At 36.2% G+C, this 25,835-nt stretch overlaps 3 protein-coding genes across 3 annotated transcripts; all 3 read left to right on the top strand.

Moving 5' to 3' along the window:
* The first annotated feature begins 2,391 nt into the window (after positions 1-2,391).
* LOC103717860 (RING-H2 finger protein ATL8) lies at positions 2,392-3,209 on the top strand. The gene has a single exon (XM_008806403.4). It carries the CDS (start codon positions 2,448-2,450, stop codon positions 2,979-2,981), a length of 534 nt encoding a protein of 177 aa, XP_008804625.2. The 5' UTR covers positions 2,392-2,447; the 3' UTR covers positions 2,982-3,209.
* An 8,269-nt stretch (positions 3,210-11,478) lies between these two features.
* LOC120104301 lies at positions 11,479-16,658 on the top strand. The gene is made up of 3 exons (XM_039115224.1): positions 11,479-12,063; positions 15,581-16,410; positions 16,507-16,658. The coding sequence occupies exons 1-3, from the start codon at positions 11,558-11,560 to the stop codon at positions 16,656-16,658; spliced, it is 1,488 nt and encodes a 495-aa protein (XP_038971152.1). The 5' UTR covers positions 11,479-11,557.
* A 1,988-nt stretch (positions 16,659-18,646) lies between these two features.
* Positions 18,647-25,630, top strand: LOC103717869 (mitochondrial phosphate carrier protein 1, mitochondrial). The gene is made up of 6 exons (XM_008806414.4): positions 18,647-18,964; positions 20,521-20,870; positions 21,023-21,066; positions 21,712-21,926; positions 22,062-22,186; positions 25,076-25,630. Exons 1-6 carry the CDS (start codon positions 18,797-18,799, stop codon positions 25,128-25,130), a joined length of 957 nt encoding a protein of 318 aa, XP_008804636.2. The 5' UTR covers positions 18,647-18,796; the 3' UTR covers positions 25,131-25,630.
* Positions 25,631-25,835: the final 205 nt, after the last annotated feature.

Raw genomic sequence — 25,835 nt, 5'->3', positions numbered from 1 at the left:
GTGTGATATATACTACCCTAAAAATATGATTCGCCTTCTACATGCAGGTTTGCGATGATCTCGTTCCCAAAAAAAAAAACTCTAGAGAGATAGAGTACTAGTGAGAAAAAAAAAAGATCGGATTGTTTTTAAATTAATCTCGAAGAAGTCTATTTATAGACTTTATCCGGAAGATCGAAAAGAAGTGATGATTCTGAAGATACGTAATGTTTTGGAAACACCATTTTTTTTTTGAAAACCAATGTTCTTTTTCGAAGAATTACAACTCTTCTGAAATAGGCGTGTCACAGAAAGGTATTTTAAAGCATTTAAAATAACTAAAAATTAGGAAATAAGAAATTTTAATTTTTTTTTAATTAAAACTCCAACAAAAATAAGGTCTTTTAGAGATATTCCTATATAACAGAAGATATTTCTTGAATGAAAGGTAGAAGGAGATAATACTTCATCATGAGCAGATGACTGCATCCATGTGATCACAAAGTGATACTGTCCCTTAGGTGTTAAAGATGGCAAGGCACCAACCGAACCGGTCCATCGACAAAATAATTAACAAGGTTAAATTAGAACAATTGAAGGGACCCATTCCTGATAAGCTGGCCACAATATGCATTTATCCGATGAAAATGGAGGTGGAGTGTAGCAAGTCATGCCAACAGTGCAAGCACCCCAAAAGCTAGGCCTGCCACAAATTCGCACTGCTAATGAGGGAGAATTCCTTTCGGTATACCAATCTTTGAGATGTGACCCTTCATGAGTTATGTTCATGGAATGCAATGAAATAGAAATTAGAGAAAGTTATCTTTGCCACCTATAGATAAAGGACCATGTTGGAGGGAATCACTACATGATAAATGCTTCACTACTTTAGAGCACCAACCACAGGCATTCTAGGTTTACTTTTTCCTGTAATCTTGTTTTGTGAAACATGTCAAGGTAGGCTATTGATGTGGGGCCTTGTGCTCAATTCAACTACTTCTTCCCCATACGAGAATTGACAATATACATACATACATACATACACACGTATATATATATATATGATTTATATTTTGTAAGTTTATATATGATTCACAGCCATATATTCAAGCCTTCCTTCAACATGAAATGTGTAAATAATGTTTTGGCCATAAAAATAATTAAAATTCAAACATATTGAGCTGGTAAGATATAAGACCATTAGAGGAATATCGGTGATCACATGAAGGAAGACAATGAAAAATATGAGTGATGCAAGAATTATAAATGAGAAAAAGAAAGAATTCATTTTTGAAGGATATGCCTTCCAAGAAATGATCTTGCATCCCAATTATTGATTGCGATTGGGAAACCAAATCATTTGGATAAGGCTTGTTATTGCTATTTTTGATATCAAGAGCAAAATATTGCGATGAGTTGGTTCAAAAGATAAAGAACTGGTGTTACTGCTACTTTTGATATCTACAAGAAAATATTGCAAATAATTGACTTCAAAGACTGGACTGTGGCAACTTAGATGTTGGATAAACAATAAATATGCATCTCAGTCTCACCAAGGTAACCAATATATCAGACAGAACAACAAGAAATTTGAAAGAAACTCCCACCAATTCTGTATTATTAGAGCGAGCAATTAAGAGACGTTGAAATTGTTAAAATAATCTAATTTTGTGTTTGAAGCTTCTAGAATGATAGATTAGAATCTAGTCAACAAGATTGGAAGTCAATCTAATTAACTAAAGTTGAAAGATGGATGTTTAATATTGATGAACTAAGTTGTTAAATATGATCTATTATTTTTAAATTATTTGCAAACAAAAATTTATATAATTTAGAAAATCGTAATCTATATATATATCAAATGGTTAAAAATAGATAAAACAAATAACACAATGTAATACTCATCTGTGACCCTTTAATATATCTCTAAAAATATATAATTTTTATTATAGATAATTTGTAAGATAGTAAATCACATGTAATAACTCAAATTAGCAGGACCACCAGATTATCAATATTTTGATTTATCTTCCTGAATCTAACTTCAAATCCAATCAATGGAGCCTAATGTTTTTATATTACTAATGTGAAAAGAGAGAGAAAGAAAGAAAAAAAAATTAAAAATTTGGATAAATTGAAAATTTTAGGACATGGATTGTTTAGTCATGTGGATGGCACATATTTTTGTTTTTTTTTTTTTCTTCTTCTTCTTTTTCTCATTGTTCACCTTCCCTGCACTGGGGGCATGCATTTTATGCACCAAACAGCAGTCTCGTCCAACCGGACACTCCCAGCTCACCGTATAAAATAATAAGAACGAGGACTGACCGTGCCCTTAGTTTTTATTATCGTTATTATTATATTATCCAATATCCATTTCCGATTTATTTTTGTTCTATATAAACAAGCCTCGTTGCCGGCTCGGAGACTCCCCTCTTCTTCTCTTACTCGCACTCTCTCTCCAGCCAATGCCTTCTCGCACGAGGTTCCTCCATTCCTCCGGCAGCTTAGCGGCGGCGGAGCCACCGGTCCCCATGGCCGTTGACTCCGACGTGGTGGTGATCCTGGCGACGCTGCTTTGCGCCCTGATCTGCGTCGTCGGCCTCGCCCTCGTCGCCCGCTGCGCCTGGCTCCGCCGCGCCTCCTCCACACCCCCGCCGCCGCCGCCGCCGCCTCCCACCAAGGGGCTCAAGAAGAAGGCTCTCCGCTCTCTCCCAACTCTCGCCTTCGATGGATCTGTGAAGCTGGCGGAGTGCCCGATCTGCCTCGCCGATTTCGCCGCCGGCGACGAGATCCGGATCCTCCCGCACTGCGGCCACGGGTTCCACGTCACGTGCGTGGACACGTGGCTCGGGTCCCACTCGTCCTGCCCCTCCTGCCGCCAGATCCTCGTCTTCCCCGCCCCTTCCCGCTGCCGGAGGTGCGGCGCCACCTCCGACGACACCGTCGCAGCGGCGGACGGCGGGGCCAAGACCGGGGGGGACCGCGAGTTCTTGCCCTAAAGACATTAGCTCCCTCCCTGCATTCCCTTTTCTTCTCTTGTGGGAAAAAAAAAAAAGAAAAACCAAAATGTATGTTTTAAACTTTTTTTTATCCTCTCAGTGTTTGAATTAGGGCTTGATGTTTGTATATCTTTTTTGTAAATAAAATCATAAAAACAGCGAGTTATGAAAATGGTGGTTTATTTAGATAATATAAAATATTATCTAAAGAGGAACATGGTGCTTTAATTTACTCGCTTAATCTGCATTAATATGTTTTAGATTGTGCCTGCTAAATGCTAATCTATGAATGTTTTGTAATAATTAACGGTCATTATAACCGTTGCCAAGGACTTATTTCACAAGTTAACATTTTCGGTAACTAATTCTAAAATTTAATACTTCATTTTATTAGTGGTCACAGTGTACATCATTTTTTTTATCACCGGTTATTTCTGTTGTAATGGTTAACAATGACACTTATGGCAATATGGAAAAGGCAGTCAAAGTTTTGAATGAATGATTAATTTTTTTATTAGCTTATTATTTCTATGATAATACTAAATATTATCTATGGAAAGAACCCATTACTGGGAGAATTGGACCCTCTTTGATTAGCGTTTATGCCGGTGGTTCTAGATTCTCGATGGAACATTCCTCGCAGCTAATGCGGTTGGCGGGGAAAGATACTGAACGAGGTGGCTACATCTGCGTCCTCCTTTATTTATTTTTTTTTAAAAAAATTATCATAGATTGTAAAGGACTGAATTGGACTCCATACTCATTATCTCCGAAAATTTTGATTAGGGTAAAACAAACCTTGAAAAGAAAAAAAAAAATTCCAAATCTCTTAAATAATTAAGAGATTTTAAAACGATCCGAACTCCATCATTTATCTTCTTGCAAAGGTCTCAAAATGGTTAGCTTGTGAGAAAGATGCACCCCTTATCCGGAATGAATGTGGAGGAAGGTAGGGCAGGTTACAGCGAAGAGAGTGGATTTAGGTTCACTAGTGATGTTTTTTGTTTCTTAGTTAGGATGGGCCCTTGGCATGTGGCTAGGCACATGAGTCACTAGATCTAGTTTGATGGTTTGGTTCAGCATTTGTTATCTAGCCCCATGATTGAGTAGCTTGTGCATGTCAGAGGCACCACCAACTCAAGCTGCTTGTGAGCATCATTGGAGCTCAGTTTTTAAAATGGCTTGTTAATTACTAGATTAGGAAACAAGTTGAGCTAAAGCTGTGCTCAGCTTCTGAAGATTTAGCTGTGGTAAGCTTATATTTGATTTGTGGTTAAGTACACCTTTGAAGTAATTAACTTGAGATCTAGCGAGATGAAGTTTGGTCTTCATTCGGCTTGTTTCAAACCCTAACAATCCATGCGAAATACTACCGATATATAGGCTCGGATGAATGAATGAACGAATTATCTTTGATATGTAAGGTAATGCTTATTAGTATCGAGGAACCTGCTTGATTTGTGATTGAAGGAAGTCTAAATTCTAAGTGCACATGTTGGCGGCTGAAGAGGCACGTGAGCTCGAAGCTCAAAGTGAGAAGCATTTGTATATGAATTTATAGTGTGTTTCATTCACAATCGGAATTAGAATAGAATGGAATGGAAATCGAAATGGCCATATCCCCTGGCATATTTGGTTCGTGACCAGAATCAGCATAAAAATTTGAATACTAGAGAAGAATAGAGAATGGGTTTTGAGGGATAAAAACATTTCCCATTTTCTCTAAAATAGAAATGAAATGGAACTTTCTCCAACCAAATGGCTGGAATAAGAGTCATCCATTCCTATTTCCATTCCAGAGTGCAACTTCGTCCGACCAAACAAGCTTTTGATATGGGTCACAACTTTCTGCAATAGCAAGCAATAAAATATATTCCACTTGCAACACTCAAAGCATCCAACAACCCTCAGAGATGGCTTCTACTACCACTATCAGCCACAACCCAACTATTCCCATAGACCACACAAATAGAATAAACAACTGATGACCTAAATCCAAACATATGTCATATATTAAAGGAAATTCATATAACAAACATATACATATATTAAAGGTATATAAACAAAGAGAAAATACATATATATATTTTACATTGTTAGCTCGCAATATCCAGAGTATTCCTTCCTAGAATATTCCAGGATACTTTAGCAGGTGCATGTTACTTAGTTATAATATCCATTTTATAGACACACTTAGATTAGTGGGTAAGTGCGGCCTTTATAGAAGCTAATACAATAGATTTGAGGCCTTCCAATCTCCACCATCCAACCTGCAAGTTTCCACACCTGACCAATGAAATCATACTGCCACTGAAGCGTTCACTCTACGGTGACAATTAAATTATGTGTTTGTGTTTTTAGGTTGTCGTGTCTTGCGACCTTTTGAAGGTCGTCGGCACCGGCACTCTTTGGGACGACTCATTTCGTCCAAGCATCCGGAGACCATACAAGGCAAGAGATATGTTTGTTTAATGCTCTTTAAATGGGAACCAGTGCTTTTGCCTAACAATTTCTTTGGAGGTGAATGCAAACAGGAGGGCTTCTATAAACCCAGGCCCATCTCACAGAGCTGATTGAATATTGAATTCTGGTGCACTGCTTGCTGCTTGCCCTGCCATCACATGAAGTCAAGAAAACTTGTTTAATGATCCTTGGAAGGATATTCCTTCAAAACATTTCAACCATGTCTATAAATCCCAACAATCAAACTAAAAATACTGCTTTGCAAACATTTGCGCCGAATCAAATCCTAACATATTATGTGGAATATTCTTTTTCTGCATTTCTAAACTGGTTTTAAGATGGGTAGGTTCAAGAGGTCCTACAACTATAAGTAGGAGTGTCTGCATATTGAATTGAATTAAATTTCTAATTCTCTTCTCCATTGTTACGTGAATTTGAGAATTTTCTTATTGTTACTTCTTCCTCTCATCTTATTATTCTATTTTCGAGGAGATCTTATTCCTCCAGAAGAAAGATCACCGTGTGCACTAGATCTCATCGTCATAAAGGCATGCAGTGATCGCATGACTGTGGAGGCACCACTCCAATTGATCTCCACTCCACTTAATCGATTTGATTTGCTTGTTTATGTCTTTATCTTTTTATAGTGAATCCAATGCAACAAAATAATTACATTATGGTATCTCTTAACCTTAAACTTCAAGTGGAGCCATAGATGTAACTAGATAAAATCATATCCTAAAAAGAAAATGTGTATGGAAGTGAATAAAGAAATTTGGTAGCCTAAACAAGTGGATAGGTGTACCAAATGATATATCAAATGAATACATAAAGGGAAATAATTATACATCCTCTAGCTTAAAAAAAGCTTGTTTCATACAGATGAAAAATCTAGCACTCGGATGAGATTAATATTGAAGCTGCAAGATAAATGAGAAAAAAGATATGAGAAAAGATATGTTTAAATGATCACTTGATAGATGTAATTAAACATATCAAAAAGAGTTTCTTGATCATTGAACCCCATAAAATTTCTTCAAATACTCAGCATTGTTGCCTGGCCATTACACAAATACCTCAAGATAAGAAAATTTTAGGATTAGGAATTGTAACCTTAATAGCTTTCCAAAATTGATAAGCACGAAAAGAAAGCTAGAAGAATCCTGATGAATATGAAAATATTTATCATGTGAATGCCTTAACTATAACCATCAAGCTATTTCAACTACTTGCGATCAACTTTGTGAATCCAAAGCTTAATCCTCGTTCACCAAGCAGGCAAGCACCATGAAACTTGGATGCATTTCATGCATGCTTCTTCTGTTTGGCTGCACCGTGAAACTTGGATGCATTTCATACATGCTTCTTGTGGTGGCTGCCAACTCTCCACCTTCCAATCTGTCACGCCCCGCCTCTACGAGGCACGTGAAGCACCTAGTGCCCACATGGGGGCCACATGAGGGGGGAACATGGGGCTCCCCTGCCAGATATTGTCCGATTCTAGGGCTTCACGCAAGCGTCCTTCACCCCTCCCCGATTTTGTTTTCCACCCAAAACGCGTCTGCAGGATTAGGAGACATCCGCCTCATATGCCCAGGCTCTGGAACGAGTCTTTTCGATGTGGGACTATTGGGCCTCACACCCTTCCCACCATCGGACAAGAGCCGTCCTCGGCTCTGATACCAAATGTCACGCCCCCGCCTGCGCGAGGCACGTGAGGCACCCAGTGTCCACGTGGGGGCCGCATGAGGGGGGAATACGGGGCTCCCCTGCCAGATATTGTCCGGTTTCGGGGCTTCACGCAAGCGTCCTTCACCCATCCCCGGTTTTGTTTTCCACCCAAAATGCGTCTGCAGGATTTGGAGACATCCGCCTCATATGCCCAGGCTCTGAAACGAGTCTTTCCGATGTGGGACTATTGGGCCTTACACCCTTTCCACCATCGGACAAGAGTCGTCCTCGGCTCTGATACCAAATGTCACGCCCCCGCCTCTGCGAGGCACGTGAGGCACCTAGTGCCCACGTGGGGGCCACATGAGGGGGTAACACGGGGCTCCTCTGCCAGATATTGTCCGGTTCTGGGGCTTCACACAAGCGTCCTTCACCCCTTCCCGATTTTGTTTTCCTCCCAAAACGCGTCTGCAGGATTTGGAGACACCCGCCTCATATGCCCAGGCTCTGGAACGAGTCTATCCGATGTGGGACTATTGGGCCTCACACCCTTCCCACCATCAGACAAGAGCCGTCCTCCGCTCTGATACCAAATGTCACGCCCCCGCCTGCGCGAGGCACGTGAGGCACCCAGTGCCCACGTGGGGGCCATATGAGGAGGGACCACGGGGCTCCCCTGCCAGATATTGTCCGGTTCTAGGGCTTCACGCAAGCGTCCTTCACCCCTCTTCGATTTTGTTTTCCTCCCAAAACGCATCTGCAAGATTAGGAGAACCTGCCTCATATGCCCAGGCTCTAGAACGAGTCTTTCCGATATGAGACTACTGGGCCTCACACCCTTCCCACCATCGGACAAGAGCCATCCTCGGCTCTGATACCAAATGTCACGCCCCCGCCTCTGCGAGGCACGTGAGGCACCCAGTGCCCACGTGGGGGCCACATGAGGAGGGAACACGGGGCTCCCCTGCTAGATATTGTCCGGTTCTGGGGCTTCACACAAGCGTCCTTCACCCCTCCTCGGTTTTGTTTTCCACTCAAAACGCGTCGGCAGGATTTGGAGACACCCGCCTCATATGCCCAGGCTCTGGAACGAGTCTTTCCGATGTGGGACTATTGGGCCTCACACAATCCAGCCTTGAGATCGACGTCAGCAAAGTTATAATAAATATGTGAAACTGTGGATATCATAACATTATTGCTACAAAGTCGATATATTTGCAAATATATGCAAAAAAAAACAAATCAGTAGCAATATGAGGCCAAGCATAAGATCATAGGATGAGGCAATCTGATCATTTGGGTTTTAGGCTAAAGTGGAATTCCATAAAGTATTACTATGGGAAAAGGTCATAAAGCATGGTTGCTATTTAGGAGAAAGTGTCAATTCACTTAAGGAGGATCCTGCTTATTTCCCTTGTTAATTTATGATGCCTTAGGATAAAGAAAGAGGTTGCAAGTGAAATGCATGATAACATGAAACCATACTATAGCCACATGCTTCTTGGGATTGCCTTTTCTCTTATTTCCTTAGAAAAATAAAGGAGCAGCACTTATCCCACATATGGATGAGCCACGGCCGGTGCTTATAAAGAGTTCCACTCATGTCACCCCCATCTAATGAAGACCAATAATAGGATTCTATAATTTTAAATTAATCTTTCATACTTGCTTCATAGAGGTCTCTAGACTAAAGACATTACAATCCATTGTCATGAGGTGGAGCTGTTCCTCAATGTTTGCTGGGCTTCTTCCAAAGACCAATACCAAACAAATAACCTTTGACAATTCGCATCGGCGTCGGCATCCCATTATCCTCAAAGAAGCTAAGTATATGTAAAAGGACAGCGGGGCAGCTCTCTCAAATCACCATGAGGAAAACATAACCCATAGAGTCACCAAGGACCTAAACCTTTTGAGCATTCTTTATTATCACAACCCAGAACCCCAACGAATAACCGATATCGGACTAAACACATGCTCATGTACGTAGGTCCTGGCATATTTCTTCTGTTCAAACCCTGACATCCTCATCATGCTAAAAGTTCAAATACATTCAAATTTAATCATAAACATCACGATCGGCCCGTGGTCAGCCCCAATGAATCCGTACTGCAGTATTTCCTAATCCACATAGGTTATAGATTTGGTCCGCTCTAATACCATTTTTTATAACTCAAGATCTCATCCAAAAAGGCTAGTCGGAAGGTATTTTTTAGGTTACTTAGTCCTATACCTAAAATCTTCTCGGCGAATAACCGATGTGGGACTAAACACACGCTTGCACATGTCCTCACATTTATTATATCAATCTATAGCTCCATAACTTTCATGTCCTTCCTTGAACATTACCATAGGTAAGTCATGTTATCTAGATGACACCATCCCCGCCCCTCTTTCCGGCATTAAATTCTAATAACCTTGCAACAAAATACAAATTAGTTTCATTGTCAAACACTTAGTGTCACGTAGGAGTAATTTTTCAAGCTCTTGCCTTCAACTCTCCTGTATCAGGATCCCCTATATAATTGGCTTACACAACCGATTGCAACTCGATGAACTGAATTTTACTTTCTCGGCACCACCCACAAACATATTAAAGCATTCAAAAAATTTAGAAAGAAAAAAAAAGAGAGGGACCATGCAACGATATTATAGAATAATTCCAAAGAAATTAACAATTACATAAATCAATAACTCTCAACGACTTCTTGACAACGGTTGAAATCAAAATATATATACAAATGAGAAGAATTTAAAACAAAAGTGAGTGGCGCTTTTCCCCTAGAGTGCGTAATAAAAGAGAAAATATAGCAACTAAAAGCGGCAATAAACCGCCGATACAGAATCGTTATTTTGTTTTGATGAACCCCAACCATAACCGTTATTCATATTTGGTCTAAACACACGTCCGCACGGGTCCCTAATCCACATAGATTATGGGCTAGATCTGCTCTGATACCATTTGTAATAATCCAAGACTTCACCAAAAATAGTTAGCCGGAAGACATTATTTGGATTCTTTGATCTTTTATAAGTAACCAAGATCTATCCAGAAAATAATCGATGTAGAACTAAATACACACCTATTGCACGGATCCTCATAGTAATATAATAAAAATAATAAAAATTAATAAAAAATGATGGTATTATTTCTCCGATTTTCTTTCATCATTAAAACATTATTTTATATTATAAAACAATTTTGAAGGAAAAATCAATATAAAAATTTTAAATTTACAAGCATTATTTTATTTATTTATATTATAGTGAACTACTATAAACACAGGTACCTCTTTTCCTATTATTACGCACATAACGTAGCGAAGGAGGTCCTAAAGCCGTCATTTTACATAGCTCAGAAGAAAAGATGTTGCACGACAGAACCCGTGGAGAAGAGTACGAGAGGAGGACTGGAATGAAGTTGGAAATTTTATGTAGAGACCTCCATTTGAATTTTTTCAATTATTAACAGGTCCCTAAGATAAATATATATATATTGGTGTACTTGTTAATAATTTTGGCATCTGCTGACTTATAACTCTATTTAGAGCTCATTAATATGGTTCCAAGCCGAGTTGTTGTGCTGGTGCTTTTGAAAGTTGTAGACTGGTCAGTCCAAAACCAGTCCATGGCTTTTCTACGCTGCGTACATGCTAAGCTAGGCTTGCCTCACCATGTAGAAGAATAAGACACCATGACTCGAGACAAGTGGCCTCTCTTCTGTTCTCTCGTCACCACTTGACACTCCTCCATGGCTACGGACTCACCGACTTACCTTCCCTGCAGCAAACGACACTTCTCCTTAGTAAAACCATGGGGGAAAGCTTTCTACTGAGGAAAATAGTTGGCTGTGTTTTGTTAGTTTGCATGCGTCTAGGTTACTAATGGAGGTGGGAATCCTTCCTGCAATGCAATTGCATAATGCATTGATTGTCGCTTCAAAGTACGTCCTCGAAGTCAAAAACCTTCTTTGTTGTTTTCTCCTCCATCAATTGTTTTTTATATTGTGAAGAAATCTCAAAAGAAAGTATTTATATTTTCTTTTGTTTTTTTCCTTAATTTCAATTTAAAATAGTTATTTCTAAACCTTGGTTAGATTAATTTTAACTATTAAATAGTTAAGTCAAACTATATTATGAATATATTTGACAAATCGTAAAAAACTCAAATGATATTTTTGTGAGCAAACTTTTTTATTCTAAGAAAATTTCTCCCCCAATTCTTTAAATTAACAAAATTCTTCAAAATGCCAAGTGCTCCAACTTACAATTTTGCCACGTTATGCTCATAACTCCTATATGAACCCCCTAGTCTCTAACAACACCCCCCCCCCCCCCCCCCCCAAAACTAAGGACATGGCCATTCTAGACCTCCAAGAAATCAAAAGAAATAGAGATATCATACCCTAGTTTCTTAGGAGGAAGGAGGAGAAGGCATAGCTAATGGAATCCTTTATTGGTGAAGAGTGGAGTCCTCTTGAAAATGAAAAGTTTGAGGAAGCACTCGCTGAGATTGATCTTGATGGACAAGACTGGTTGGAGCAGCTAAATGAAACGCTCCCAACCAAAGTTACCGAAGAATTGGCCGACGACTACATCGATCTCACGGGGGATTTGGGATGCATCGATAATGGAAGAAACTTAACATTGCCTAACATTGCAAGTTCTAATGTGACAAAGGATGGTGATTCAGGGTTTTCATTGATGGACAACCCTTTGCAAGAGATGAATGTAATAGGGTCATCATCATCTAAGACAACGATGGTAGCAAAAACAATGATGGAAGGGGGTTCATCATCATCAATTGCTGATGAGGTGATAACATTGCCATCCCTGGAGAAGCCTAAAGCTGAGAAACAACCTTTACCAATGGCAGAAACAGAAGTATTGACAAAAGCTATAGCACCAGCATCGACAAAAGGGATACCTTGGACCGAGGAGGAGCACAGGTTCATAACTTTCTCATAATTAAATTATAATATTCTCAAGTCATTTACATAGATTGATGAATCACAATTTAGGATTTTGTGTTTCTCATGCATGAATAGATTTATTTGAGATATTTTAAGAAATTTATGATTAGGTTCTAGATCTTTTTAATTGAATGTAAGAGTTACACCATATAATCCTCATTTAGAACACAATAATAATTGATATGTATCTGGCCATATTTTATTAGGAAAGAAGTTTAGGTTTCCTTTTTATATGCACCATAACTTTATTTAATTTGTACATATCTAGCAAATAATATGTCAAAAATTTATTGCATTCCATGAATACTTTCCTTATATATTGCACCAAATTTCATTAAATATAGACACATGCATGCACCTATATTTGAATTTTTGGCTTCTCTAAATTCTAATAATAAATCATGTTTCAAACAAATTGATGTCATTAGGGCCTTATTCTATTTTATTTTATTAGTTATGTTAATGATTATGCATATTGAATTGCATCTTAATCTACAGTGTTGATATCGCTGTCTATTTTATTTTATTTGCCCCAAAAAATGTACTGAATTGTATCTTAATTTGCAATACTATGCATTGTTCCTTTTTATATTTCTAATCAAATTTCATAAAATATAATAAGATTGCATGAATGCAAATGGTTTTTTTTTATAAGTACTAAATTATGAGATTCATTTGGATGTATGGACTATTTTACATATCTAAAGGATGCAAGTGATATTATATACTCTTATTTATAGAAAATTTGTTTACATCAAAATTTCTTTTCTTTTCTAGAGCGAGCATAATGGTTTTATATAACTAAATACATAATTTATGGTTTACTTCTGGTTGTATCAAAAATAAAACTTGTTCAAACTTACCAAAATTGTTAAAAGTTTCTATCAACTAATCATATAATATATAAATTTTCTTTATATATAGGATTAAAATTTGTTAAAAATAAATGAAATTACATGCTCAAATGTATTAGAATTTATAAAATCTATTATCTCTCCTAAAAGTGCATCATAATATATTATTAGCCATTATAGATTCATCTATAAATTTGTCTTAAAATTTATATAGTTTACATTGTATATAGCCCTACATAATAGAGAATATGCTAGGTTACTTTTGAATACTATAAATATATAATGAGTTATATATATATATATATATATATATATATATATATAGATATATATATATGTTTAAAGTTACTCTTGAATTATAAAAGTAATATTGTATAATTTTCTTGTTGTGTGCTAAAAAAATAAAAATTTGATAGGCTTTTACCAAAATATATCTAGTTGAGTATGAGTTTATTTTATTTAAAAATTATATTGTATTTATTTTTAGTATTCTTGAATTATAGATATTTTACTATCTAATTTGAGAATATTTTATTATCATATATTTTTATTGTATTACATAATATTTTATTAGTATTCTTATAAATTTTAAAAATAATATTACAAAACTATGTATGCTAGCATTCTATCTTTAAAAGATATTAATGTAATAAATAAGCGTCAAAAATATCTCCCATTTTGTTGCATTATGGATAATACAATTTAGATTTAGATATCCGAATCTGCGGTATGTCGTTAGTGCCTCCATATCTCCAAAATATATGGACGTAACTATGCTAGCGTCCATGTTTTGTAATATACATAACTTATCCTCATATGTATTGAAGACGCGTGCAAAGTTATCCACATTCTTAAATAATATAGTATAACAATAACATCTCTGATAAATATGGAGATGAGTTTGAAAAACAAAACATGTCTAACTTTAGTATCTAGTTGAGTATGAGTTTATTTTATTTAAAAATTATATTGTATTTATTTTTAGTATTCTTGAATTATAGATATTTTACTAACTAATTTGAGAATATTTTATTATTATATATTTTTATTGCATTACATAATATTTTATTAGTATTCTTATAAATTTTAAAAATAATATTACAAAACTATGTACGCTAGCATTCTATCTTTAAAACATATTCATCATCTTTAAAAATTCATATTTTAGATTGTGCTAGAATGTAATAAATAAGCATCAAAAATATCTCCCATTTTGTTGCATTATGGATAATACAATTTAGATTTAAGTATCTAGATCTGCAGTATGTCGTTAGTGCCTCCATATCTTTGAAATATATGGACGTAACTATAACAACAAAAATAATATTCATAACTTATCCTCATATGTATTGAAGACGCATGCAGAGTTATCCACATTCTTAAATAATATAGTATAACAATCACATCTCAGTTTGGAAAACAAAACATATCTAACTTTAGATCATTTATTTCTAAGTAACATTCTATACTTTGAATGCATGAAAGGAATAACTCATGTACTTATAATATTATTTTAAGTAACTATAACCTACTCGACTTTCATTATAAACAATATTTCACATATGTTACACAAAATCTTTAAAATATAATAAGCATTAATATTAAAATTATTTTTGAAGATTTTTATAGAGGTATTACTATTACTATAGTCTCATTTAAAGTATAGTACTTTTTTATTTTGGCGGTGATGTGATTTGTAATAATTTAACTCATAAATCTATATATATTTTTCTTAGGTATTATATTTTGTTAGATTAGCTGTCTAGGTTCATAACAATCTTTCTTTTTGAAAAAATTAATCAAATATGATACCTTTTGTTTAAGGTTTGCTTTATTCCTTAAAAATGTGCTATTTAGAATTAGTTTCTTATACATAAAAACTTATAAAAATTTGCACTACCATCGAATGAACATATTTAATTTCTCTAATTTGTTACAATATGTCTATTATTTCTAATACACTATGCTAAACTTTTTAAATATGAATACAAGGATGCATATACTATATCTATTTATTTAAGATAAGTTGGTTGTTCCAGATTTTAATTAGTAATATAATGCATATATAATTTTCCTTCTCTATACATCATCTACTTGGATATATTTATGCCTATATATGATTGACAGAATATATGTCAAAATTCTTTATATGGCTAACACATCATGCATGACCTTTTGTTCCCTTATTTTTTTTTTGAGTCATTATGAATTCTTATATTTTACTTTTTCAAAAACCTTATAGTTAGAAAATTAAATAATAATATCAAAATTTTGGAAAACACAGGTTATAGACACAATATATGAAATGAATAATCAGGTGTACCTTTTATAGAATAATATCATATATAGATAGGTCTGATTGAGAAAGAAATGACAATAGTATTAGATCCTTAATAAAATCATGTACAAGATTATAATTATTGCAAGACTACAAGTTAAATACTTAAGTTTATATTTGTGAAATTTTTCAGAAGAGATATCCAAGATACTTAACGATTTGATTTACTAACATTACACAATTATAAAATTAAATATTCTGTTATTGTATTTAATATCTCAAAAAATTAAGAATGTAAATGATTCTTTATGTATTGTTGGTTTGTTTGACAACATTAAGCAGCCCCTTGTTTAATATGCAGGTTGTTTTTGATTGGTATGGATGTGCATGGAAGGGGTGATTGGAGGCATATAGCCAAGAATTTTGTTACCACAAGAACTCCAACCCAAGTTGCGAGTCATGCACAAAAGTTCTTCCAACGCCAATTACAATTCAAGAAGAGACACAGGCGTAGCATTCATGATATCACAAGTATCAACAGCACTTCGCCTACAAAGATACGTAAGCTAAGCGTATACGACTTAATAGAGTGGAAGAAACCTCTTGACATTCCTAATGCCAATCATGCCTCTCAGTCTAACTCACCATTCTTGCATCAGCAACCAGCAAATTACTCCATGGCACACTCACAAATTTCCATTTCAACTATGATAGCAGGTGTTGGCACATCCAATGCCAATAATATCTCTCAACTTAGCTTACCATCCTTACCTCAAACATCTACAAATTACACCATGGAGCATTCACAATTTCCAGTTTCACATACTTTGGCAGGGGTTGGCACATTGGATGCCAATAATATCTCTCAAGTTGACTCACCATCCTTACTTCCACTGCCAGAAAGTTACATTATAGAGTATTCACAATTTCCAGTTTCGCATATAATGACAGGGGTTAGCCCATCAATTAGCAATAACCTCTCTCAATTTGACTCACCATCCTTGCTTCAACCACCAGCAAGTTACACCATGGAACACTTGCAATTTCCAGCTTCAAACATGATGGTGGAGGGTGGCACATCCAATACCAATAATGTCTCTCAATTTGATTCACTATCTTTACCTCAACCACCAGTGAATTACATTGTGGAGCACTCAAAATTTCTGATTTCAAATATCGATGCCAAGGAAGGTAATTCTCTGCTGCTTGCTCTTACTTAATTATCTAACATTTTCCAGCAATCTATTGGATGCAGTGACTGCTTAAACAACAACATGATGGTTGCAGGGGAAGAGAGGGCTTCACTGGTTGCTCCTACTCAACTGGCTGACACTTTTCAACAGACATTTGGAATTGAGAACCACTTCTCTAGCAACATGATGATTGGGCCATCTTTCACTTCTAGCTCTACTAGTTCTTCAACTATGTGGTCCCTTTGATGGTAAAAGGGAGTATATATATATATATATATATATATATATATATATATATATATATATATATATATATATATATATATATATATATATATAGAGGTGGGTTTACCTGGTTTATGTATAAGAGGATTCAAATAAGGGATCCTTGGTATTTTATGTTCTTTATCTTTTCTAATTTGGACTCATATGCTATGAAGTGTTGGAATGTTAGAAAAATAAGTATTTTGAACCAGTACTTAGAATTATAATGTAACTGTGTGTGTGTATGGAATGTAACTTTTAGAAGTTTGTTTGAGACTTTATGAGAGTGGGTACTTGAAGGATGAAGTGGTGACTCTCCAGGTCTATTAACACTTTTTGATCCTATATGCAAATTATATCTCATAAGGAGATTTCTCTCTATTTTTGATAGATGAAATAAACAATAATGAGCCATATAAGGCTTGTAAATATATGTAGAACTTGAACACCGATTCATGTACATGTTTAATTCATAATATGTGAAAAGAACTGGCATAATTCATTGCTCAAGCCAGCTAGGATTTTTGTACATGGAGTACAATGCAAAGGATCGTATGATACAGTGAAAAAACTTGCATTCCTAATGCCATTTATTTATTAACCATGCTTGATTTAAGTGCACTGGTCTTCTTCCCTTGTTACTATGTATTCTATATTTCCAAATTTGATCTCTAGCATTTGTGGCTTCTCTTTCGACCTTAACAAGCTACTCGACATGCTATGTAAGTACTATTCCTTGTATCTAATTATTTTCAGTCATCTTTGTCTCTCTTGTTTAAATTGTTTAGTTAAAATTGTTGGAGAGAGAAGCTGTTTCTTGATGGAAGAAATTTAGAGCTCCTAAATCCTTGTATTTTAGGGGTAACAAAAAATCACTTTTCTTCATGGAACTCAGTGTTTTGTAATAGAAATATTACAAGTGCTCTGGCTGTCTTTTTTTTTTCAATTACTTTAATTGTTCTTTCCATCACCTCCTTGAGATGTCCATCAAGAATTATCAGCAAATGGAGAGTTTGGACATCCAAACAAGCCTTAAATTTGATTTAAGATTTTCAAAAATCAAAATCATCTCTCTCTCTCTCTCTCTCTCTCTCTCTCCGCCCCAAATAAAGTTGCACAGTTTAAGAGGCCGTAGAGTAGCAACATCATGCCATGGAAGTAATGCATGGCTACTTCATTCTAAAAAGCAAAAACACCAACTAGCTTTTATTTAATTCAAGGTAGTTATCGTGTATGTAGTGCTTAGTCAATTTCAATGTCTGTAGATGTTGATATTCTTTCTCGCATCTTTTTATTTCACGATATTTTATATAGGTGTGAAATACAAACAAAAAATTTAAGATGTATTTTTGTTTTATATGTTGTCAAATTTAATATATTAAGATAAAACAAAGTTTGTCGGGAGTTTAGGATCATTGTCAAAAATATCTTTTTTTTTTGTGAATCTCAATTTTTTATTTTTTAAAAAATATTTATTTTCTCATCATAATGTAGGTCTAAATTCAATCTATAAACGAGTTAATTCAGAATAGATTTATATCCAAATTTTTATACATTTCAAGTTCAAACTTTCATCTACTTAAATACATCCAGCAAAATCAAAAGCATTGCAATCACATAAAACTAATTCAAGAAAAGGATAGCTTCATGGCATTTTAAACTTGAAGCCCGAGCTCAACCGAAGTGGGAGAAATCAATCCCAGACTGAAAGCGACTTCGGGTTCGGACAAGCTCAAGTTGGATCCGGATCCATTACCACTGGACCGCCTTTGTGCACGTCGTGCTTACGAGACGGTCCTTTCCTTCTGCCACGTGTAAAAGAACAACGTCCTTCCATCAATTTCCGAAGTCCTGCCTACGAGACAAAATCGCAGAAAACCCCTTTTAGAGGGGGGCTTTTCGGTAATTTCATGCCTCCAGGGTTTAGGGGTTTAGCCCGCCGCAATTTTCTTCCCCCCGCTAACGTGGTCCACTTTCCTTCGCGAAAAGCTCGATTTTTCTCACGAGAGCTCCGCTTCCCGGAAGACCACTTCCGCCTCCTCTCTCTCTGTGGCTCCAGAGAATTCGGAGTTCAAGGGAAGGGGGATTTCGAGGGGCGGAGGTGGATTTACTGAAGGGAAATGGGGGACGGGAAGGCGATGGGGATGGGGGAGGGGAAGGGATGGTGGAAGGGGATGAGGGTGTTTACGCCGGAGTACTACGCGGTGTGTGCGGTCGGCGGGATGCTGAGCGCTGGCACGACACATCTCGCCATCACGCCGCTTGATGTCTTGAAGGTTAATATGCAGGTGAGTTCTCACGATTGGGGAAGGAAAGGTGCTTTTTTTTGGCTTCGTTTTTGTCTGGATTTGAGCTGGAATTGCGGTTTGTTTGTTAAGGCTTGCTGGATGCGAATTTGATTTGTGGGTTTATTGTAATAGTTTTGTGTGGCCTAATTAATTACTCTGCTTGCTGATGTATTGGATATGAATTTGATGGAGAGTTTGGCATGAAATTAATTTTAGTGTCTTTGTTTCCACTTTCTATTATCTTTGCAAAAAATATTCCATTTTGCAATGATAAAATTGTGAAATTTAAGCTTTTGTTTAGAATTGATGTTTATGGTGAATTTTGGCACGGAAGTTTCATTTGAGTTTGGACTTGTGGTAAGAGTTCATTTGCTTTCGTATGAGTAAGATCAGTGTTTCTTTGTCTTGTTAGTTGGGTTTATGGTTTTGGTCGAGAAGTTTGTTGGTGATTCAGTTGGTGGCTTTCGTGGGTCAAATTCTCAAGCTTTTTTGGAAGTTTGTGGAGAATTTTGGCAAGTTTTCTCTGGTGCCTGGACTTATTGAGAAACATCTTCATTAGCCCAACCCCCTCTTGCCTTGGTGGTTAGGCGTTCTTCTTCATGTAAACTTGGCAAGGGTTCAAGGATTGGCACCGCCCTGTTCCTCTTCAAAGCTTTCTTAAGAGGTACTCCAAATTTTTTTATAAAGAAAAGAGAAACATCTTCATTAGATGTAGAGAAGAAAACAAAGCCGGGCCAAGTATTAGGCTGCTCAGGCTAGGCTCATTATCTTTAGGAGATATTTGAGCTCGAACCAGCCTGACAGTAGATGTTCAAGCTCAGCTCATTTGTTTAACTGAAAACATACATATCAATCTTACCTTTTTTGTTTTCTCTGTAAGAGTTAGTAACTGTGTAATATTTAATTCCCAGATTCCTTCTTCTTAGAGAAGGAAGAATCTTCCTGTTTCTGTAACATTATTTTGATTCTTGGAAAATGATTCTGTGATGCCCTTTAGTTTGTTTCATTATGCCGGTTACTTTCAAAGTCTGCAGAGAATCTTGTACATCACACTCTTCTAGGTTTGTGGGATGCTTGTGCAACCAGCAAATTGGGATTCTCTATTATTTTGGAAGACTTAGATAGTTTAGAATATGTGCATATTGTAATTCTTTCTTCTCTGAAAAAATGTAAGAATCTTCTTGAACCAATTAATGACAAATCCTTATTGTTCAGATTCTTGGGGCAGATGATTCTGTGGCATGTTTAATTTCTTTAACCGCACCAATTAATCTTTCTGTTGTGGACCTCAGAAAAGAATTTATGTATATTGTAGCTCTTTTAGGAAATAGTGTGATAGCCAATATAAGGCCTTGATATTACACTATTATTTATGGTTTAATTTAACCTTGTTTGATCAGTCTGATGACAGACATTCTCTTATGTTTTTCTTTGTTGGGTTGAGGTACATTTTCATTATTGCTCTAGAAATGAAATAGCAGTTAGCTTGTGGCATTTATTGTATTTTATTTGTATTCTTGTTTCAAATATATTTATTTAGCAGCTTACCTTTCCAGGTGAACCCTGTGAAGTATAATAGCATTTTCTCGGGTTTGAATATCCTTGTAAAGGAACATGGACCCTCATCCCTTTGGAGAGGCTGGGCTGGAAAATTTTTTGGATATGGTGTTCAAGGTGGCTGCAAGTTTGGGCTCTATGAATATTTCAAAAAGATGTATTCTGACGTATTGGTAGGATATAATAGAAGTATTATCTTCTTTATCAGCAGTGCATCTGCTCAAGTAGTAGCAGATGTTGCCCTTTGTCCTTTTGAAGCAGTCAAAGTACGCGTTCAGACGCAACCCAAGTTTGCAAAGGGCTTGATCGATGGTTTTCCGAGGGTTTTTGCCTCTGAAGGCTTATCTGGGTAGACATCTTGGACCTGATCTAGTTATTTGGTTCACGTGCCTTTTGTTTGTGGTGAAGGTTATTCTGTTTATGGATCCAAATTCCTACATAATTTTATGTTGCTTCTACTTTATGTTAGAACTTCATCCCTTCTTTTTTCCTCTGCTGCAGCTTTTACAGAGGACTTTTACCACTTTGGGGCAGGAATCTTCCGTGTAATTTTGCTTTTACCTTGTTTCATGTTTCTTTTCTCCTGGCTTGTTTTTGGAAATTATCCTAGTAAATGATGAAGCGAATCATTGATTACAGTGCTTTCATAAATACTGATATTTCATTGCATCTTATTTGTTTCAATGTCATCCTAGGCTTAATTGATTAAATTTTTTTTAAAAAGACAGCATCTAAATATCACCAAGAAGAGCTACTGTGCTAATAGCATGTAGAATATGTACATTTTCTTCTTCTGTTATAACGATTTTCAAAAGATTCTCAGTTTTATGTTGCCTATGGTACTAGCTTTAAGAACTTTAAACAACTATCATTTGCTTATAAACATGATGTATTTTGACTATAACAGCCTTTCCTTTTTCAAAGAGAAATATGAAGCATTTGGTCATGCACGTGCCTTGAGCTAGCATATGACTAGCCTAAGAATATAATGTTGCCTTGTAGCTGGTGAAGGAATGGTATTACTAATTTAGATATGCTTAAGATTTCAAGATTTGTAAGGGCGTGCATGTGTCTTAATATAATATTTCTGTTCACTTCTCCAGTAGTTATTTTCATTTGTTCTTCTTATTTCTACTGTTTGTTGTAGATAATTTCAGATATCAACTCTCCTAAAACATTTATATGTGCAGTTTCTATCCTTATGTTCTCATCATTTGAGCACACTGTAGACATATTATACCATAATGTTATCCAAAAGAAAAGGGAGGACTGTTCTAGAGCTCAACAACTTGGCGTAACTTGTATAGCTGGTTATACCTCTGGGGCTATTGGCACCATTGTTTCAAACCCTGCAGATAATATTGTTGCTTCTCTTTACAATAAGAAGGCTAACAGTGTCCTGCAGGTAACATCCAACTAGTAACCTTTACTTGGTTTGTTATGTTTTCATAATCTACTTTATACATCAATTATCTTACTTCCAAAATACAAAAATCCAAGTGCATAGATCATCTTATATTGCCACCATGCACACATGCAGGCTGTGAAGAGCATAGGATTTCCAAATTTGTTTACGAGAAGCCTTCCTATACGTTTCACACTTGTAGGACCTGTTATAACAATGCAGTGGTTCTTCTATGACACTATTAAGGTGTTAACTGGATTGTAAGTATATGCAATCTAGTGGATTTTATCAAAGCAAATATTTCTCTTCTCCCAGTGCATTTGATGTCCAGTAAACAGCAGAAGCGCTCTTTCTACATTTACAGTTTAATTCCATGAGATATTATTGCCTGTCATTGCATGGATTTGATTAATATTTAGCAATACATTTTTTTGCTAGCTATAGCTAGTTATGTTGTTTAACATTCTTATTTTCCACCTGTGGACCACATAGAGAAAATTGTAGGCTACCTGGGAAATATTTCATTAGTTTGAGCATTATTAAACTATTTCAGGCTTCTAGTGCATATCATATTGTACATTCACATGAAAGCTACAAAAATTAGGTGCATAGTTAGATGTAAGCTATTCACCTAAAACAACTCTAATTGCAGGGGTTTACTCTTGATTTTTTTTGTTTTAAAAAGAAAAAAATTGATAACATTTTGATATAAACCATAATCTATAACCAAATCATACACCATTGGATTTCCTGGAATTAGGGTTTGTGGAAGGGAAGGAGTCTCTGGAGAGAGCTCTCAATTCGACGTTAGCAATGCTTGCTGCGAAATCAGGAAGAAAACGAAGGGGAAACTTTTGGAAACAGAAATAATGTTGAAAAAAATATTTGGAGATCCCTAATTGAACATTTAATAATTAACAGCTCTTCATGATAAAATAATAATTGTATTCGTACTTGTTACTCATTTTGGCATCTCAGATATGCCAGCTGATAACTCTTGTTAGTCCTCATTTGATGTGGTTCCAAACTGCGTTATTGTGCTGGTGCTCTTGAAAATTCTAGGCCTGCCTGCTCGAGACCAGCCCACAGTTTTCCTGCACCATGTACATGCTAAGAGCTACCCTTGTTTTGCCACGTGGAACAGCACACTAGGTCTCCAGAGAAGCAGCTTCCCTTTTGTTCCCTCACTACCACTTGACACTGCAGTAGGGTTACAAACTGACCGACTGACCACCCTGCAACAAAACAATTCTTCCAAGTAAACTGTGGGTGGAGTTTTCTTTTTCTTTTTCTTTTTTCCGTTTCTTGTTTTGAGATTAGGAAGGACTAATCCACACCCTCTACCGTAAACCCCCCCCCCCCCCCCCCCCCCAACACACACACACCAAAAAAGGCCAATGCTCACCAGAATCAAACCCCTGCTCCCTTGTGCAGGCGCCGTGGTATAATACCATTTGAGCAAGTGCTCAGTGGTGGGTGGAGTTTTCTACTGAGAAAAATAGTTGATCCCATTTCATTAGCTTGCACATGTGTTGTTTGCACATGGAGGTGGGAATCCCTCCACCAGTACTTAATATGCTAATTGCTGATTTGACGTCAACGTGTTCAAAAAGTCAAGAACCTCCATTGTTGTTTCCTATTCCATTATAGTTTTAGCAGTTATTTTTATAATGAGAAATCTCAAATATATCAGTTATATTTTTCTTTTGTTGCTTTTTCTGTAATGTATACTGGTTGATTTTTATATCGAGAAATCTTAAAAAATGCATTGGTTCTTCTCAAGGTTTGCTGTCTCGGTACCGAACCCCGTACCAGTGCTATACTAGCACAGTGTCAGTACGGTACGGTATGAAATTTTTTTTGCATACCGAGTGTCGGTACGCCACCCATACCAGTACCGGTATCGCCTGATTCGGGCTGGTATGGCGAACCATGGTTCTTCTTGACCCTATTAGTATTAGCTAGATTGTATGTTTCTACAATCTAGCATACTTTATGAAAGAAAATACTTCTGTTCTTAAACGCATCTGAATACTTCAATTAGAAAAAAATCATTTGATGCTTAGTAAATTGCATTTATTGAATGCATCTTATTGAATGTATTTGATTAATGATTAGCAATTGATTTTTTTCTAAGTACAGCTAATTATGCTGTTTAACGTTTTTATTTGCCACCTGCAGCTGACATGTAGAAAATTGTAGGCTACCTGAGAAACATTTCATTACTTTGAGCATGTTACACTATTACAGCTGTTTCCACTGCATGCCATTTTTGTACATTCACATGAAAGCTACAAAACTAAACAACTTGGATCAGATGTAAGCTAATCACCCAAAATAATTATCCCGTTGCAGTGGCTTAATTCATGAGTTTTTGAGAAAAGACCTTCTGATAGAATTTTTATGTAGAACACAATGGTAACCAAATCTTACACTATTACAATTCCTAGTGAACTTTTATTCTATCTTCTATTTTCATGATTCTGTTTTCCTTTTACAATACTAAGGGCCATGATGCCAACATCACCATCCCCCTTGTATGGGAGAACATGATATCATCGGTAAACACCTTAGGCGATGTTACGCATCCTCATGATGATGTCATGATCCTACATATTAAATATCTATAATGACCTTAAGGTAATCAAAATATTTTCTCCTGTGTGAAAACTTGTTGAAATTGCAAACCTCCAGACATCAATAGTGAAGTTACAACTACTAGGCTCAAGTAGCTCAGCGTGGACAGGAGATTTCATATTGAGTTCTTGCACCCAATATTGTTTATGGAAGGCTGCAAGACTAACTTCTAGTCTTGGATGGCTATTCGTAGATTACCCACTCCCCCAATAGACTTTTTGTTTAAAGGTTTATTTTTCAATTAGAACCAGAAGATATAGTGATCTTTGCTGGACTGCCAACTGTTTAGTGGCAAGGATAACAAAGCCTGTTACTACCCATGAAGTTATGTTTTGACTATGGCTTTAAATGATTATTAGCAAACTTTTTCTTTTGCTTGTAGACATTAAAAAGGCCCCAAAAACCTGCCTTATTACTCTAATAATGTCAGAAAAGGGGTTATTTGTTAGCATGTCATATTGCTTGATGATTTGCTAAAAGAGAGATAACATGTCTGCATGGAAATATTTCAGGCCAACGAGTGGAGGTCTTGCTAATGATTTGGACGAAATCAACAGCTTAAGTTGATGTTCTGACTCCAAAGAATGCTGATAGATTATTTTTGAAAGTCGGACACAAGGGGGCTGCTACCTCCTTCCATTTTTGCTGAATCATGGAAGTGACCGGTATTTTCATCAGGTATAACCAATAAACTCTTCAGTGGTTGGGCAACCCCCCTGTGATGATTTAGATTAATTGTCGTTGGATATTCTGCTACCAGTCTGCCTAAACTGACATGCCGACCATGCAAAATATTTTTTGGGGGTCACACCTCTCTTTGCGTTTTAAACATGCGGTGCTTTTAAGCAACTATTACATCAGCTACTTATCACAGATTCTGATATACAACACTTGTTTACAGTGGTTTATATCATTTATACACGTGATCAGTTTATTCTTTTTCTTGTAATAAATGCTCAATGTATGTGCTTATTATGTGGGGAAGTTGAACTCATCCATATGTATATTTGTTCTCCGACACCATGTTCAGAATATTAACCTGTTTTTGTTCTGGCTTGGAGCTGCAATTGTTGTGAAAATTAACAGAATTGTTGTTTGTTTGGTGTAACTGAATGTTGTGATAGTAAGATCATTGTATCCTCTTAGATCTTTTATTTAGAAAGAGATGGAGAGAGGAGGGAGCTTGTGATCAAGAAGGGCTTTCAAGATGCGAAAATTTTGACATTACTGTTTCATACTGTTTCGTGGATTAGCAGCAAAAGTACGATTACA

The sequence above is a fragment of the Phoenix dactylifera genome, chromosome 17 (assembly GCF_009389715.1).
Source record: "Phoenix dactylifera cultivar Barhee BC4 chromosome 17, palm_55x_up_171113_PBpolish2nd_filt_p, whole genome shotgun sequence".
NCBI classification, from domain to species: Eukaryota; Viridiplantae; Streptophyta; class Magnoliopsida; order Arecales; family Arecaceae; genus Phoenix; species Phoenix dactylifera.
The sequence above is the reverse complement of the archived record's forward strand: the minus strand, read 5'-3'. Positions and strand labels throughout refer to the sequence as shown.

Coding starts and splice junctions, on each gene's coding strand:
- LOC120104301 (XM_039115224.1), top strand. CDS start 11,558: ATGGAATCCTTTATTGGTGAAGAGTGGAGTCCTCTTGAAAATGAAAAG. Junction 12,064..15,580: donor TGGACCGAGGAGGAGCACAG/GTTCATAACTTT, acceptor TTTAATATGCAG/GTTGTTTTTGATTGGTATGG. Junction 16,411..16,506: donor AAATATCGATGCCAAGGAAG/GTAATTCTCTGC, acceptor TGATGGTTGCAG/GGGAAGAGAGGGCTTCACTG.
- LOC103717860 (XM_008806403.4), top strand. CDS start 2,448: ATGCCTTCTCGCACGAGGTTCCTCCATTCCTCCGGCAGCTTAGCGGCG.
- LOC103717869 (XM_008806414.4), top strand. CDS start 18,797: ATGGGGGACGGGAAGGCGATGGGGATGGGGGAGGGGAAGGGATGGTGG. Junction 21,067..21,711: donor TTGGGGCAGGAATCTTCCGT/GTAATTTTGCTT, acceptor TTATATGTGCAG/TTTCTATCCTTATGTTCTCA. Junction 21,927..22,061: donor AGGCTAACAGTGTCCTGCAG/GTAACATCCAAC, acceptor GCACACATGCAG/GCTGTGAAGAGCATAGGATT.